General features: G+C 48.9%; 1 protein-coding gene across 1 annotated transcript in view; it reads right to left on the reverse strand.

Moving 5' to 3' along the window:
- Positions 1–18,852, reverse strand: part of LOC140716267 (mitogen-activated protein kinase kinase kinase kinase 5-like) — a 221,097-nt gene that overhangs the window by 87,936 nt on the left and 114,309 nt on the right. Inside the window, exons 12-18 of the mRNA XM_073028877.1 lie at positions 15,369–15,485; positions 11,666–11,744; positions 10,826–10,881; positions 7,316–7,380; positions 4,752–4,796; positions 3,961–4,021; positions 2,082–2,277 (exon numbers count right to left, since the gene is read on the reverse strand). Coding sequence (XP_072884978.1) covers positions 2,082–2,277; positions 3,961–4,021; positions 4,752–4,796; positions 7,316–7,380; positions 10,826–10,881; positions 11,666–11,744; positions 15,369–15,485 — 619 coding nt within the window. The remainder of the gene's footprint in view (positions 1–2,081; positions 2,278–3,960; positions 4,022–4,751; positions 4,797–7,315; positions 7,381–10,825; positions 10,882–11,665; positions 11,745–15,368; positions 15,486–18,852) is intronic.

Genomic DNA, 18,852 nt, shown 5'->3' on the forward strand with positions numbered 1-18,852 from the left:
TCATACTACATCCACACTAGACGTGATAATTTTGAAAACGCCGATTTCGTGTAAAAACGATAGGCGCGTCCACACTTTGCGTTTTAAAAAATATCTCTGTCCACGTTGAAACGGAGATTTCGGAGAATCTCCTCCTCCTGCGCATGCGCAGGACACATCTACCAAAAACAAGCGACATGTTTGGTGTTGGATCTTGCTGTGAAAGTGCGCGTTTCTGTAGTTAAAGACTAGAAAAACTTAAAATGATGGACAGCTGTTGGCCTTTGCACAGGAGAACTTAAAAGTAAAAAAAAACCAAATACTGGAGCATACGGAGGCAACCGACAGGGAGTTCACGGACAGATTGACCCGGCTGACGATGAACATTGAACTCTGTTGCATTAATAAAGCACCTTGTTAAATGTATAAAACATGTCTGCATCAGTGTTATCTTGTATTTCCATACAATGTTACATTAGGCTGTTACACATCTATTGTCAGAGAAGTACTTGCATAAGTAGGTAAACCACCTTCATACGAGCAAGGACAGAAAACGGCAAAGTGAGTATACTTATTTATTCAGTAAGTTATGGGTCAAAGTATTTGTTGAGTACATTTCTAACTCTTCTGGCTTCAGTCTCGTTGCCGTCTGATCTGAAAATGTTAGGTTGCGTTCAGGAAAACAATGAAATGGCGTTCTGCCGTCACCATCTGTTCTGGCACGTCATGACAGCGTTTTCAGATTTCTCCGGTTACCCCGTCCATACTACTCCAACCAATCCAGCGTTTTCAGAATTACACACTCTGGAGAGCGTTTCTGAAAAGCTCCGGTTTCAGGGGATTAAAACGCTGTTTTAGTGTGGACGGAGGGTAAAAACAAAGAGAAAAAGCTCTGGTTACGGATTTATCTGTTGTAGTGTGGACGTAGCCTCAGTACCCTCCTGTATTACCGTATGAAAAGTTCCCAGGCTCTTCTGTTTCAAGCACAACAGCTTCAGGCAGGCAGGAGGAACTCAGCAAGTCGGACAGAGGGAAATGAGCAGTCAATGTTTTGGGCTGGATCAGGGTCTAAAGCATTGACCTCCACGGGTACCGCCCGACCTGCTGGGTTCCTTTGGCGTTTTATGCGCGTTGCTCAGGATCGCCAGCGTTTGCAGGTCCGGCGAAGTTTCACCCGCTCCCCCATTTGACAGGAAGCAGATGTGAGCTCCTGCTGTCTGTGCGACCTCGCTGTGCGCTGCTGACGGCTCGGGAGCAGTGAGGCTCCTACCTACTTGCCTCCTCTACTGTTAGATATGTGGGCTGTGACCGAAGGAAAAATGGCTGGAGTCGCCAAGCACTTCGGTGCAAGGGCGTTTATTGGGTGCGTCAAAAATCAAACTTACAAAAATTAGCGAAAATAGTGAAAGGAAAATAGCCAGTATTTACAAAAAGATATCTACCAGAAAACGCAATAGTGCCACTCCATTTTTGTCCAGTGTGAACTCATTGTAGCCCTGATCTCTCTTACTGAGGGTGATCAGTCCCTGTGTATTAGGCCCCAGGACATGCAACCTCCAAAGTTAACTTCAAACTACCCCTGAATCAGAATATGATGCACCTCACAATGTAATTACAGTCATATTACAAAATAAAGAGAAACATCTACAGCACACAAACAATATATACACACCTCCATTACTGAAAGAGTCGATAAATCCCGCCCTGTATGGCAGGAAAGGCACCAAAGAGCCAATCAGAGTGCTCCGCTCAGTTCAGGGTCGATTAGGAGAGGGTACTGGGGGGAAGACATTGAGGTGCGCACACCCAACGCCACGGCAACAAAATCACTGTGTGTGTGTGTGTGTGTGTGTGTGAGAGAGAGAGAGAGGGAGAGAGAGAGATGGTGTGTTAGAGAGATAGAGTTTGTGAGAGAGAGTGTGATATAGTGTGAGAGTTAGTGTGTGTGAGAGAGAGAGTGTTCCTCTGTCTGTGTTCCTGTGTCCCCCTGTCCTCATGTATCTCTGTGTCCCTGTGCTCCCATTCCCACATCCCCGTGTCCCTGTGCTCCCATTCCCACGTCCCCGTGTCCCTGTGCTACAGACAGAGGAAAGCCATAGTACCTGAGCTGCTGACGTTGACAACGGAGTGGACTGGGCTTCTGGAGGCCCCCCTGCCCGGCTTCCTGGAGGCTTCCAGAGGGCCGCTGGAGCAGCGGGTGAGCGGGGCTGTCAGCCGCGTGCACTGTGGGTGCTGGGCCACAGTCTTCAGCTTCTCTTCTTCCGGGAGGCTGTCCTCGGAGCTGGTCCGGAACTTGGGCTGCGTGGGGTCAGAGGGGAGAGAGGCAAGCCATCAGGGGTCAATACACCAGCTGCAGAGCCCCAACCCTGCCCCACTGGGGGAACTCACTGAGCCCCCATCAGCCCTCTAGAGGAGAGGGGAGCCAGAAGTGGGATGGGATATTGGGATGGAATACTGGAATTGGGATATTGGAATTGTGATGGGGATGGGGTGTTGGGATTGCGATGGGGGAATGGGTGGGATATTGTGACGGGGATGGGATATTGCGATTGTGATGGGATATTGGGATGGGGATGGGGATGGGATATTGGGATTGGGATGGAATACTGGAATTGGGATATTGGAATTGTGATGGGGATGGGGTGTTGGGATTGCGATGGGGGAATGGGTGGGATATTGGGATTGTGATGGGATATTGGGATTGGGATAGGGATATTGGGATTGGGATAGGGATATTGGGATTAGGGTGGGATTTTGGGATGGGGATTGGGATAGGGATATTGGGATTGGGGTGGGATGTTGGGATGGGGATTGGGATAGGGATATTGGGATTGGGGTGGGATATTGGGATATTGGGATGGGGATTGGGATAGGGATATTGGGATGGGGATTGGGATAGGAATATTGGGATGGGGATTGGGATAGGGATATTGGGATGGGGATTGGGATAGGGATATTGGGATTGGGGTGGGATATTGGGATGGGGATGGGATATTGGGATTGGGATAGGGATCGGGATATTGGGATGGGGATTGGGATAGGGATATTAGGATTAGGGTGGGATATTGGGATGGGGATGGGATATTGGGATTGGGATATGGATATTGGGATGGGGATGGGATAGGGATATTGGGATTGGGGTGGGATATTGGGATGGGGATGGGATATTGGGATTGGGATGGGCATTTTCTTGAGCTGACATTGGGATGGGATGGAGATGGGATACGGATGGTGACTGGGACTGGGATTGGTACTAGGATTAGTTCAAAAGCTCCTCCTCTGGTGTCCACTCTTGCACCTCATCGAACGGAACCAGGGCACATGAATAGAGTGGAGGTAAAGTTCACCATTGAATGGCAGACCGCCCTGAATACCGTCCTTGCCATTCTGTCCAATGCCCTGCCCAATATCTTTAGATGCCCAATTCAACTGAAGAAACACATCATGGGCCGGGTATAATCCAGTCCACGATATCCCAACTTCAGTCACCCCGTCCACACCAGAGTACTTGCGCCCCCACCCCACCAAGGGCAGATACAGTGAGGAAAGAGTCCCTTCAGCCCACCGAGTCCCATGTTGGCCATCAAATAGTTGTCTGAATGCGTTGAGGCTTCTGTCTGCAACACCCCACCAGACAGAGTTCCAGACCCCAGGTTCCATAATGTCCCCGTCTCCTCTGCCGACCCCAGGCTTGGACTGATGTGGAGAGGCACGCCTGGCAAATGAGCTCCCTGGTTTTCTGGGAGACTCCTGGGTGCACAGGCTGATCCCAGGACCCGGAGGATGTCAGGCGCCTCACCACGGCCCCCCGTTCCCGCCCCTCGGCTTTTGCTGGGTGAGGGGGGGGGAGTCCATTCAATGGCGGCCACGTGACGGCCCCTCACTGGGAACCGCAGCGGCCTCTGCGCGTTCCGGAACCTTCCGGCGGACGAGCCCGGCGTTTACGCCCGCGTTCGCTCCGGCGGCGGATTCCCAGCTCACCTTGGGCGGTAGCGGTGGAGGCTTGTCAGTGTGTCTGTCCGTTTGTAGGCTCTCGGTCAGCCTGTAACGCGAGGGTTAAAATTAACCTCAGCCTCGCACACACGCTCACAATAAGCAGGCACAGTAACTCAGAATCACACCACAGACAACAATTCCCTCACTCAGTTATGCTCGGAGCTACAGAACTGTGCCAGTGTCTCAGGCACATACATATGTAGAGCCTAAGACTTCTGCACAGGACTGTAGTAATTTTATGTACTGCACTGTACCGCTGATGCAAAACCCCCCCCCCCCCACAAATTTCATGACAAATCTGAGGGCCTCGGTCCGAAACGTCGACTGTTTGTTCCTCTCCTGGGCGAGGCTGTGCTCCCTCAGGGTAGAGAGGAGGAGGAGGAGTTGGCATTCCTCCCACTGATCCCGGTCCAAACACTCTCCTCTCCTCATTCCCGGGCAGCCCCACCCTCCAGAGCACCTCGCACCTTGGCCCCGGAGGAAGGCGGTTACATTCGCATAACGGAATGGTAATTAAACTTGGCAATTTTTCTAGCGAATCCTCGGACACGGCTTGGATGGAAGACACAGGAATTCCGAGCTTCCCACGGGAAAGGACCCGTGGAATGCCACAGTAGCTGTGGAAATGCAAACTCCCCAGCAAGATCATTGGACCCCCCCCCCCCAGGGCCAGAGGAGGCAGGAGCCCCGCCCAGGGGAGAATTCTCGACCGGATGGGGGGGTGAGCTGGCAGACGCTCGGGTGCCGGGCGCAGAGAGGGTGAAAGCGTCACTTACACGGCAATGTCGTCGTAATCGTCGTCCGAGTCCACCATCTTCTTCCTGCAGGGAGACAGCCAGCAGAATGAGGCCCCACCCCGTGTGGCTGGGTCCCCCCCCTCGGTCTGAGCCCCAGTACAGTCCCCAACATCAGCAGGGGCCACAGGCACGCACATACATGCACAGCCACACTTAAGCACGCGTGTAAAGAACAGGCACATATAGAACATCTATTTATTGACATCCAACGTGTGACGGGCCCTTTCGAAGCCTAGGAGCCACGCCACCCCCGTAGTCCACCGATCTAATCACGGGACAGTTTACAATCACCAACTAACCTGAAGGTTTCCACTAATAAAATACCGGAGGCATCTTATGTTTGTCACATTTATTGAACACCAAGAAACAGAACGCAAAGCGCACTTTAAAAAAAAACCCTTCACGTAATTACGCCAGACCAGCCTCTTAACGTGAAACCCCAACTCAGTGCTGGTGGTTGTGAATTATGTACGTTTCTTTGCAAACCGATGGTATGTCTTTGGACTGTGGGAGGAAACCGGAACACCCGGAGGAAACCCACGCGGTCACGGGGAGAACGCACAGGCAGCGGCGGGAATTGAACCTGTGTCACCTATACTGTAGAGCGCTGTGCCGCTCCGCGAAATTGTGGGGTAGTAATGCACTGCTGTTCACAAGCACAGATCACAGCTGACAAGTAATATTCAGGCACACCCTGGCACACATAAACACACATGTAGGCTGTGGAAGAAAATTCTGAAAAAAAGGGTTAAGATATCTGGGTTGTTAACACCCTGCGCCTTCCTTTAACTAACAAACCATCTGGCCCCAGTGCATAAACAAGATGGAGACGGTAAAGGTCACAAATTGTAGGGAGGATTCTGTGGGCTCTGACCATTAAGGGGTGTCCTGGTTTTCCTTCACCAGTCGGGTACTAACATGGAAAACAAATTATACCTGTGTACTTTAATGAACTTAATGGATTTACGGACTTAATCAGTTTCCTATAATATCCTGAACAAAGATTCACCATTTGGCCTTGGGTCCTCAGTATGAAGAAGAAGAAATAGCCCTTAACTTGGCAGTGGAGTTATCGGGGCACCGTCATGACGGTGTTTCCGTAGCAAGCTATTCTTGTTTTTACGAGGCCGAGTTGCTAGCTCGATGCTCAACCCGACTTGGATTCGAACTCGGGGACCTTCGCTCCGGAGTCTGGCGCTGATAATATCGCACCGCCAAGTGGGGCAGGGTCCTCAGTGTGCATGCACTAACCTATCTTCGTTTCAATAACCTACCTCTGTGTGTTGTAGGAATAACAAACTGTGGGGCAGGACTGGCTGTCTCTAACATTTTGTGGAACGCGATGAGATAGGCAGGATTGATTTCTTTCACATTTTGGCTGATGTAATCAACTTTCTGTGAGCATGTATTAAAAAGGCTATGACTATTGATTTTAAAGGCTAAGACCTGTTGACCACACTGTTAGTGAGCCACCCTTCCCTTACTCATGAACAACTGAACAGCCACTTTAAAGTCCGACTCCAATTTACTTGTGACCAACTTCAACTGAATTTCCTTAGCAAATTAATTTCCCTAACAGGGCATTGTGTACAGTTCTGGTCACCGAATTATAGGAAAGATATCAATAAATTAGAGAGAGTGCAGAGACGATTTACTAGGATGTTACCTGGGTTTCAGCACTTAAGTTACAGAGAAAGGTTGAACAAGTTAGGTCTCTATTCATTGGAGTGTAGAAGGTTGAGGGGGGAATTGATCTAGGTATTTAAAATTTTGAGAGGGATAGATAGAGTTGACGTGAATAGGCTGTTTCCATTGAGAGTAGGGGAGATTCAAACGAGAGGACATGATTTGAGAGTTAGGGGCAAAAGTTTAAGGGAAACACGAGGGGGTATTTCTTTACTCAGAGAGTGATAGCTGTGTGGAATGAGCTTCCTGTAGAAGTAGTAGAGGCCAGTTCAGTTGTGTCATTTAAGGTAAAATTGGATAGGTATATGGACAGGAAAGGAGTGGAGGGTTATGGGCTGAGTGCGGGTAGGTGGGACTAGGTGAGATTAAGAGTTCGGCACGGACTAGGAGGGCCAGAATGGCCTGTTTCCGTGCTGTGATTGTTATATGGTTATAAGGCATGCCAACACACGCATACATAATGCATACACATATGTAGGGGCTCATATACAAACACATAATGTACACATATGTTCAGACATGTGATGCTTGTGTAGGCACATATAAACTTACACACACACACACACACACACACACAATGCATACATACATGCAAACACGCCTGTAAACCCACTTGTATTTCAAACACGCACACAAAGTGATAAAGGTATAAAAGACCACATTAAACTGAACATGCATTTGCAAGCAAATACACGTGTGTATTTAAACTGCATGGATTTACAGACAGTTAGACAGCGTTTGTGCATACACAGACAGATGAGAGACACGCACAAGCACACACAAATTCACACGGAGAGACAGACCCTCCCCGGAAACATTTCTCAATTCCCATCAGCTCCCCGCAGGGACCTTCTCACCTGATCTCCCTCCTAGGACTGGGCAGATTCTGTGAATAGCTCGAAGTTTGGTCCACAGACTGATCCTAAACATGGAGAATAAATTCAGAGACTTTCTCTGACAGCAACACTCACAAATTTCCAGCATTTGCGGTATCAAGGATCCCCACCATCCAGGCTTTGCTCCCCTCTCGCTGCTCGTGAAGGAGATACAGGAGACTTAACTCCCACACCACTAGGTTCAGGAATGCCCTTAAACCATCAGGCTCCGGAACCAGTGTGGATAACTTCACTCACCTCAGCATTGAACTGATTCAACAGTCTATGATGGACTCGCTTTCGACGACTCTACATCTCATGTTCTCAATATTATTTATTCACTTATTTATATATTATGATTTATTTTACTCAGATCAAATGGGTAAAACTTGAGGTACAGGCATAGTCACCACAAAAACATAAGAAATAAGGAGCAGGAATACGTCATCTGATCGTGGCTGATCTGGCCACGGACTCATCTCCACCGACCTGCCTTTTCCCTTAACCCTTAATCCCCCCACTATGCAAAAACCTATCCAACCTTGTCTTAAATATATTTACTGAGGTAACCTCCACTGCTTCATTGGGCAGAGAATTCCACAGGTTCACCACTCTCTGGGAAAAGCAGTTCCTCCTCATCTCCGTCCTAAATCTACTCCCCTGAATCTTGAGGCTATGTCCCCTAGTTCTAGTCTCACCTACCAGTGGAAACAACTTTCCTGCCTCTATCTTATCTATCCTGTTCAAAATTTTATACGTTTCTATAAGATTTCCTCTCATTCCTCTGAATTCCAGCGGGTACAGTCCCAGGCGACTCAATCTCTCCTCATAATCTAACCCCCTCATCTCTGGAATAAACCTGGTGAACCTTCTCTGCACCGCCTCCAAAGCCTGTATATCCTTCTTCAAGCAAGGAGACCAGGACTGCATGCAGTACTCCAGGTGCAGCCTCAACAATACCCTGTATAGTTGCAGCATGACCTCCCTGCTCTTAAATTCATTCCCTCTAGCAATGAAGGCCAACATTCCGTTTGCCTTCTTGATAGCCTGCTGCACCTGCAAACCGACCTTTTGTGATTCATGCACAAGCACTCCCAAGTCTCTCTGCACAGCAGCATGCTGCATTTTTTAACCATTTAAATAATAATCTGCTCTTTCATTTTTCCTGCCAAAATGGATGACCTAAACACTGTACTCTATCTGCCAGACCCTTGCCCACTCACTTAACCTATCTATATCTCTCTGCAGACTCTCCATAACTTGTGCACAATTTGCTTTTCCACTCAATTTAGTATCATCAGCAAACTTAGATACACTCCGCTGACCCTTCTTCCAGATCGTTAATGTATATTGAGAACAGTTGCAGACCCAGCACCAACACCTGTGGCACAACGCTCACCACTGGTTGCCAAACAGAGAAACACCTATATATCCCAACTCTCTGCTTTCTATTGGCTAACCAATCCTCTACCCATGCTAATACATCACCCCCAATTCTATGCATCCTTATCTTATGGATAAGTCTTTTATGTGGTACGTTATAGAACGCCTTCTGGAAATCCAAGTAAACCGTTTCCACAGACTCTCCTTTGTCTATCCTGTTTGTTATTTCTTCAAAGAACTCCAACAGATTATCTCCTGAGGAAACCATGCTGGTCTTGGTCTATTTTATCATGTTCAAAGGTTCAATTATTTACTATCAAAATGTACAACTCTGAAATACTTCTTCTCCAGATTGCCATGAAGGAAAAGAACAGCAGCTCCATCACCAACCCCCAAATCCCTCCTCCCTGCACAAAAATCAGACAAATAATGGAACAGGCGTAACAAAATCTCATCCTTAATAATGGACTCTGACATCTTGCCCGAAACTGGCCTATAGTTTTCCTTTCTTCTACTTCCCACCCTTCTTATAGAGTGGGGAGACATTTGTAATTTTTTAGTCCCCTAGTGGAACTATTCCAAAATCTAGCAATTCTTGAAAGGTCATTACAATCTCTTCAGCCACCTCTTTCAGAAACCTGGGGTGTCGTCCATCTGTTCCAGGTGATTTATTTACCCTCAGACCTTTCAGCTTTCTAAGCGCATTTTCCTCAATAAAAGTGACTACACCCACTTCTATCCCCCTGACGTTCTCAAATATATAACATACTGTTGATATCTTTGACATAAAATACTTACTGAGTCAACCATTTCTTTGTCCTCCAGTACTACCCATCCAGTGTCATTTTCCAGCAGTCTCTCCTCTCTTTTACTCTATATCTGAAAAATACTTTTGCTATCGTCTTTGATATTACTGGCTGGCTTATCTTCATATTCATCTTTCCTCTCCTTATTGCTTATTTTTTTAGTTATCTTCTGCTGGTTTTTGAAAGCTTCCCAATCCTCTAGCTTCCCACTAACTTTTGCTTTCTGCTGTCTTTGTTAGTCATGGTTCCCTCATCCTCCCTTTGGAATACTTATTCTTCTTTGGGATGAACCAATCCTGCAACTTCTTAATTTCTCCCAGAAACACCGGCCATTTGCTGCTCGACCGTCATCCCTGCTAGTGTCCCCTTTCAGTCAAATTTGTTCGGCTCCTCTCTCCTGCCTCTGCAGTTCCCAATTCTAACTACACCTCTCTCTCCCCTCTTGAATGTCTCCCTGAATCATGGCACCATGATTCTTTTCCTCATTTCGCCTCTCACCCCTTCACCATAATCTTGTGAAGAAAGGCTGGCAAGACACTGCGACGTTTTGCAGACACCTAACAAAACTACTAAATATACTTCCTCGGGACTGCGATCACAGTTATCCACAGCCTGCAATTTCCCACTTCGAGGTGTGCTTTTGAACCGTCTTTACAACCTGGCATTTTTGTGGTATCCGGAAATATTCGGCGAACCGGACTCTCGAGTGTGCAGGGTACGGCTGTGGCTGCCTCTGTCGGAGCGGGGGACTGAAACTTCGGGTCAGACTGAAGCGGGCGGGTCCCAGGCCTGAGAAGGGATGCTGAACTGACGTCTGGCCGATTTAAGCGCTGAGCCAGATTAGAAAGGTTAAGGCGTCGAGGCCTAGGGTGAGGACGAACCGGTGTTCAGCTCACTATTCTGAGAGGCTCTATTTCCCTCTGCACTGAACTGACACTGCGGCTCCTGGACCTGCTGATTTTCAGCGGTCTTAAAATCGGGAATTCTGTGTATGTTCTGTTTGATTTTTAAAAATTGTTTGCATGATTTGTTCTTTCTTTATTGCACATTGAATGTATGACTGTCTTGTAGGTTTGGGGTTTTATAAGAATTCTATTGTGTTTCTTCATCTTTTTGTGGCTGCCTGCGAGAAAATGGTTGTATATGGTATACATACTTCAATAATAAATGTACTTTTTTGAAGCAAGCAAGCCGTCACCCCATCACCCAGCACCATGCCGGTTCATGTCTGGGCCTTGCTATGGAGGCCGATCTCAAAGGAGTGTTGCCGTGGTAACGGGAGCAGATTTGGTCAGGGCCTCACCTTATTCCACCAGCTCTCCTCCCTCCGCAGGGCCTGTTCAAACTGAATGTTGTGGACTGAAAAACAGGGGCAGAGTGTCAGAACCCCTCTAGGGGAAACTTTCTCTTCATCATGACCCCCCGTCCTCACCCATCTCTCAACTCCCCGCCCCCTCTCATCCCCACAAACCTCGCCCTCCTTCACATCACTCTTCCCTTAACATCGCCCTACCCCTCACCCACCTTCTCCACACCTCACACCCCAACTTTCACCCCTCTCTTGCCTCCCATCTCCCCCACACATTCCCACTCTTCTCACTCCCTCTCCTCTGCTCCTCCACCCCCTCTCCTCTACTCCCTTCCCTCGTTCCTGCCCTTTCTCTCCTCTCCATCCCCTCCTTTCCTCTCCTCCCACCGCCCCTCCCCTCAGCCATCTCTCCACCCTTCACCCATCTCCCCACCTTTCTCTCGCCTCCCATCTCCTCCACACATTCCCATTCCTCTCCCTCCAGCTCCTCTGCCCCTCCTCTCCCTCACCCTGCAACCACTCTCCTCCCCTCCCTCCCCTCGCCCCTGCCCTTCCACTCCCCCCCCTCTCCTCCCACCTCCCCTCTCCTCAGCCACCGCTCTGTCCCTCACCTACCCCACGGTTCACCCTACTCCCAGCGACCCACCACAGCCTTGCCCACACCCTCTGCCACCGAGACCAACACCAGCTTTCGGCCCGAAACCAGCCGAGTTTAACGTGGCAGTGTGGAGAGCATGGGGGCTGCCCCTGCCCTTTACTGCCCCACCAGCAGATCCTCCGACAGCCAACACACCCACCCCACCCCAGGGTGCAGAGCTCTGAGTCAACACCTACGCATTATCTCGGAGTTGGTTCTCTCTGCCTGTGAGTGTCGGTTAGTCGACTGAATCCTGCGTGGGACAGTGGGGGGAGGCTGCAGTGAGAGAGGAGATCACAAAGTTAGAAATGGGACAGTAATGCTTCTCTACCCTGTCCTGTGTCACACAACCCCACAACAGGGTAAAGCTCTCTCTACCCTGTCCTGTCTCACACAACCCCACAACAGGGTAAAGCTCCCTCTACCCTGTCCCATCACACACTCCCAAAGTAGGGTAAAGCTCCCTCTCTCCTGTCTCTTCACACACTCCCACAATAGGGTAAAGCTCCCTCTCCCCGTCCTGTCACACACTCCCAGAGTAAAGCTCTCTCTCCCCTGTCCCGTTACATGCTCACACAATAGGGTAAAGCTCCCTCTCCCCTGTCCTGTCTCACACAACCCCACAACAGGGTAAAGCTCCCTCTCCCCGTCCCATTACACACTCCCAGAGTAAAGCTCCCTCTACCCTGTCCCGTTACACACTGCCACAGTAGAGTAAAGCTTCCTCTATCCTGCCCCGTCACATACTCCCGTAATAAGGTAAAGCTCCCTCTCCCCTGTCCCACCACACACTCCCTGGATACAGTTCAGATGTAGAGTGAAAATCACTCTATACTGTCCCAGCCCGAAGCTCAGACAGAGTGAAGCTCCCTCGACACCGCCTTGTCACACACGTCCTGAGCAGAATTCACTTGGGTTACATTCAGAGCGAATCTCCCTGCACACTGTCCCAACACACACTCCCAGAACACAGGTTAGATAAAGAGTGAAACTCTCTACACTGTCCCATCACACACACAGCAAATTTCCCTTTACATTATCCATCAAACACATAGGGACAGTATCAACATCAGCTAGACACAAAGTGAAGCTCCTTCTTCACTGTCCCCCATGCATTCCTATGGCACGGGTTAGATACAGAGTGAAGCTCCCTCTATACTGTCCCATCACACACTCCCAGGACAGGGACAGCACGGGTTAGATACAGAGTGAATCTCCCTCTCCACTGTCCCATCACACACTCCCAGGACAGGGACAGCACGGGTTAGATACAGAGTGAAGCTCCCTCTACACTGTCCCATCACACACTCCCAGGGCAGGGACAGCACGGGTTAGATACAGAGTGAAGCTCCCTCTACACTGTCCCATCACACACTCCCAGGACAGGGACAGCACGGGTTAGATACAGAGTGAAGCTCCCTCTACACTGTCCCATCACACACTCCCAGGGCAGGGACAGCACGGGTTAGATACAGAGTGAAGCTCCCTCTACACTGTCCCATCACACACTCCCAGGACAGGGACAGCACGGGTTAGATACAGAGTGAATCTCCCTCTACACTGTCCCATCACACACTCCCAGGACAGGGACAGCACGGGTTAGATACAGAGTGAAGCTCCCTCTACACTGTCCCATCACACACTCCCAGGGCAGGGACAGCACGGGTTAGATACAGAGTGAAGCTCCCTCTACACTGTCCCATCACACACTCCCAGGACAGGGACAGCACGGGTTAGATACAGAGTGAAGCTCCCTCTACACTGTCCCATCACACACTCCCAGGACAGGGACAGCATGAGTTAGATACAGAGTGAATCTCCCTCTACACTGTCCCATCACACACCCCCAGGACAGGGACAGCACGGGTTAGATACAGGGTGAAGCTCCCTCTACACTGTCCCATCACACACTCCCAGGGACAGGGACAGCACGGGTTAGATACAGAGTGGAGCTCCCTCTACACTGTCCCATCACACACTCCCAGGACAGGGACAGCACGGGTTAGATACAGAGTGAAACTCCCTCTACACTGTCCCATCACACACTCCCAGGACAGGGACAGCACGGGTTAGATACAGAGTGAATCTCCCTCTCCACTGTCCCATCACACACTCCCAGGGCAGGGACAGCACGGGTTAGATACAGAGTGAAGCTCCCTCTACAATGCCCTGACACACATTCTCTGGGCAGTTACAAAGTGGGCTAGATATTCAGTGAAGTGCTAGATATAATATGGGTTAGATATAGAGTGAAGTTCCTGCTACACTGTCCCACCACACACTTCCAGAGCACCGTTCAGGCACAGAGTAAATCTCCCTCAACACTATACACTTCCAGGACAAGAACTGAGTGGATCAGACACAGAACAAAGTTCTCTTTTCATTATCCATCAAACACACCTAAGGACAGATTCAACATTGGTTAGACACAGAATGGAGCTCTCTCTGCACCGTCCTGTCACACACTCTCCGGGCATGGGTTAAATAAATGTCAATGTTCCACGGTTTTGTGAATCTTCGGAATCCCCATCAGAGACAGTGGCTGTGACGGAGTGGGAAAGAATTTGAAAATCCAGAAGGTTCACGGAATTTGGAATCGTGCAGAGCACAGGGGAGTGGGTCCGCTCACAATCCAGTGAAATCGACCCTCAGTTCTGAGGTTCTAGCAACCAACTCTTACCATGAGCCATTGTACCCAACCCTGGGGTAAGGGGTCAGGATCCAAACAAGAAGAGGCCTGGACACTTTCCCCCGCCAATCCTGCTCGGAGAGACCGCGATCAATTCCAGCATGAGGGAGAGACTAGAACCCAGATCCCAGTAGGATCCGAACCCCATAATTCCAGGAAGGGGAGAATCCTCAATCCTAAGTCCCAATAGGAGAGATCCTAACTCCCAAATCCCAGTAGGAGGAAGACAATCCTCATCGCATTCTACAGGGGTTGTATTGAGAGCATCCCGAGCAGCTGCATCACTGCCTGGTTCGGGAATTGCACCATCTCGGATCGCAAGACCCTGCAGCGGATAGTGAGGTCAGCTGAGAAGATCATCGGGGTCTCTCTTCCCGCCATCACGGACATTTACACCACACGCTGCATCCGCAAAGCAAACAGCATTATGAAGGACCCCACGCACCCCTCATACAAACTCTTCTCCCTCCTGCCATCTGGGAAAAGGCACCGAAGCATTCGGGCTCTCACGACCAGACTGTGCAACAGTTTCTCCCCCCAAGCCATCAGACTCCTCAATACCCAGAGCCTGGACTGACACCAACTTACTGCCCTCTACTGTGCCTATTGTCTTGTTTATTATTTATTGTAATGTTTGCACTGTTTTGTGCACTTTATGCAGTCCTGGGTAGGTCTGTAGTCTAGTGTAATCACTATAGTGAATAGTGTAGTCTATTGTTTCATGTAGCACCATGGTCCTGAAAAACGTTGTTTCATTTTTACTGCGTACTGTACCAGCAGTTTTGGTCGAAATAACAGTAAAAAGCGACTTGACTTGACGAGACAAGTGAACTCACAATGCTAGTATGGACGGGACCTTAATCCCCAAATCCCAGCAGGAGGAAGAGACTTGAACCCCACATCCCAGTAGGAGTCAGGGAACTGAACCTGCTTGGGGGGGGGGGGGGTAGTCCTTAATACCCAGATCCCAGTAGGAGTGACCTGAACCCCAATGTCCCAGTAGATAAAAAGATCTGCCCTGTACAATTCCAGCAGGAGTGACATGAACCTTATAATCCCAGTAGAAAGAAGATATCTGAACCTTGACAGCCCAGTAGAAAGGAAGACTTGTACCACTTCCAGTGACGACAATGGCCGCTAGCAGCAAAGGTGACCGTAATCTCATCTGAGCCACTTTAGCCCCTAGTGGCAGTGACTTCACGGCATAATACCTCAATTTCATCCTCGTCCACCTCCTGCAGGCTGGAGTGCTTCTCGGGGTTCCTGAGCTTGTCGATCAGATCGTGGATGAGAGCTCGGCTCAGCCCGGACTGCGACACGAACTGGTGCTGGAGAAGAGCAAGGAGAATGGGGGCAAGGGGTAGGAGGGAAGGTGGGGGACAAGGAAGAATCCAGGGAGAGCGAGCAAGAGGGACGAGAAGAGGTGCGGGTGGAAAGAAAGATCATTTATAAATAACCCAGATTCAAAAATCGACTGCAGAGAAGAGGCCGTTTGGCCCATTATGCAAATGTTAGATGAGTGAACAATCTGCCATTGGGAAGGAGGTACAGGAGCCTTAGGGCCCGTGCCAGCAGGTTCAAGACCAGTTATTACGCTTCAACCATCAAGCTCCTGAACCAGCGTGGATAACTTCACTCCCTCGGCACCTACGGACTCTCTTTCAAGGACTCTACATCTCATTCTCAATATTATTTATTTATCCACCTGTTTATCTATTTTTAATTTACATATTTATATATGTATTTTGCTTTTGCAGTTTGTCTTCTTTTGCACATTAATTGTTTGTCCGTCTTTGTGTGTAGTTTTTCATTGATCCTATTGTATTTCTTTGTTCTACTATAAACGTTTGCAGGAAAATGAGTATCAGGGTTGCATATTCTGACATACAATACTGCACAGAAGTCTTAGGTACATATACACAGCTAGGGTGCCTAAGAGAATTGCACAGTACTGTAGTAATTTTATGTATTGCACTGTACTGCTGCCGCAAAAAAAAAACAAATTTCATAACATATGTGAGTGATGATAAACCTGATTCTGATCTGGGTCTCTATTGTGGTCTGAGAGTGGGAAGGGGGCAGGGAGAGGGGAATCATAGTTGGGAAAAGGGGCAGAGAGAGGGGAATCATGGTTGGGAAGGGGGCAGGGAGAGGGCAATCATGGTTGGGAAAAGGGGCAGGGAGAGGGGAATCATGGTTGGGAAGGGGGCAGGGAGAGGGCAATCATGGTTGGGAAAAGGGGCAGGGAGAGGGGAATCATGGTTGGGAAAAGGGGCAGGGAGAGGGGAATCATGGTTGGGAAAAGGGGTAGGGAGAGGGGAATCATGGTTGGGAAAAGGGGAAGGGAGTGGGAAGCACCAGAGAGACATTCTGTGATGATCAACGAACCAATTGTTTGGAACGAAATGACCTTGCCTGGTGTCTCAGGGCTGGGTGTGTCCGCGCCTGCACCCATGGACTCACTTTCAAGGACTCTTCATCTCATGTTTTTGATATTTATTGCTTATTTATTTATTATTATTGTTTTTTCTCTTTTTGTTTTTGCACAGCTTGTTGTCTTCTGCACTCTGGTTGAACGCCCAAGTCGGTGTGGTCTTTCACTGATTCTGTTACGGTTATTATTCCATAGATTTATTGAGTATGCCCGCAAGAAAATGAATCTCAGGGTTGTTTATGGTGACATATATGTACAGTAGAGGTGACGCGGGTTCATTTCCCTACACTCTCTGTGAGGAGTTTGCACGTTCTCCCCGTGACCGTGTGGGTTTCCTCCTGGTGCTCCAATTTCCTCCCACAGTCCAAAAACACACCGGTTGTTAGGTTAATTGGCCACAGCAAATTGTCCTTTGATTAAGAGAGGATTTAACTGGGGACTGCTGGGCGGTACAGCTTGAAGGGCGGGGAAGACCTATTCTGTGCTGTACCTCGTTAAATAAATACTTTAAAAATACATTTACTTTGAATCTTGAACTTTTTTTTTACACACCCGAACAAACTTCCACAGATGTACTGTTGGACGTATCCTGAGTGATCACATCCTGGTCTCCTGCGGCACTTCCAGTGCACAGGAATATAAGGAGCTGCAGAGAACTGTGGGCTCGCCCCACCACCCACCCCATCACCAGAAATATCTACATGAGACACGGCTTGAAGAAGCAGCCTCCAGCATCAGGGAGATCCCCACCATCCAGCTTGCAACTGTTCCATGAGGCACGAGGGACAGAAGCCTGAGGTCCCACAGCAGCAGCTTCAAGAACAGCTACTTCGCTTCAACCATTCGGTCCCTGAACCGACCGCCGCCACAACCCTAATCACGACAGTTTAACAGCACTATGACCACTTCGATCGCCTTGCGCTAAAATGAACGGTTGCCTTGTTCCGGCCGGGCTCTTTCTTGCCTAATTTGTTTAATTTAATTTATTGTTGTCAGAGAAAACGGAAACTGAAAAGCTACAGGCCTGCGGTGGAGGGTGCATCGACTGGCCGATCACGGCCTGGTATGGAAGCACCGATGTCCCTGAACAGAAAGTCCTACAAAAGGTAGTGGATTCAACCTAGTCCTGAAGCCCTCCCAGACATTGAGCACACCCAAATGAAACGCTGTCGTAGGAAAGCAGCACCCATCATCGAAGATCCTCACCACCCAGGCCGGGCTCTTTTCTCGCTACTGCCGCCAGGTAGAAGGTACAAGAGCCTCAGGACTCACACCAACAGGTTCAAGAACAGTTACTACCCCTCCTAGGGATAACTACACACACTTGCCCCATCATTGAAATGTTCCCACAACCAGCGACCTCAGCTGAAAGTTAAAGTTAAAGTCTGTCCCGAGCTTTACAGGCTCATCAGGCCGGTGCTTAGGCCGGTTTCCATGGCGACTGAGAGTATGAGACTCCACCCTCCCCCCCGGGATAGGACGCCAGTTAAGCGCAAGTGGTTAAGTGCCTTGCTCAAGGACACAACACGCTGCCTTGGCTGGGGCTCGAACTCACGATCTTCAGATCGCTAGTCCGATGCCTTAACCACTCGGCCACAGGCCACACGTCACACATCTAATTATCTCATGTTTGTTATTTATCGCTATTTATTTATGTTTGCATTTGCACAGTTTGTTGTCTTCTGCACTCTGGTTGATCTTTCACTGATCCTGTTATAGTTACTATTCTATAGATTTGCTGAGTATGCCCGCAGGAATCTCAGGATTGTACATGGTGACATATATGTACTCTGATAATTACATTCACTTTGAACTTTGAAATTCCTGAAACACGGGCATTGTTTACATTGTATTCCATGTCTGTGGTCATCTGTTATCATATTAACACAATCCACATTCCTATTTATAAGTTATTAATCCTCAGTATTCTTTCCCCTGCAATAATTGCGACCGCTGTCTCTATTGGCGTCTGGCTGTGAGGCTGCTGCAAGTTTTCACTGAAACTGTGCAAAGTTCAAAGATGAATGTAAATGTTATTATCAAGGGTACACGTACAACCCTGCGTATACGTAGTTGTGTATATGATAGTTAGATATGGCCCTTGTGGCTAAAGGGATCGGGGGTATGGAGAGAAAGCGGGTACAGGGTTCTGAGTTGGATGATCAGCCATGATCATACTGAATGGCGGTGCAGGCTCGAAGGGCCAAATGGCCTCCTCCTGCACCTATTTTCTATGTTTCTATGACCATAAACATGACTTC

Source organism: Hemitrygon akajei, chromosome 25 (genome assembly GCF_048418815.1).
Source record: "Hemitrygon akajei chromosome 25, sHemAka1.3, whole genome shotgun sequence".
Taxonomy (NCBI): Eukaryota; Metazoa; Chordata; class Chondrichthyes; order Myliobatiformes; family Dasyatidae; genus Hemitrygon; species Hemitrygon akajei.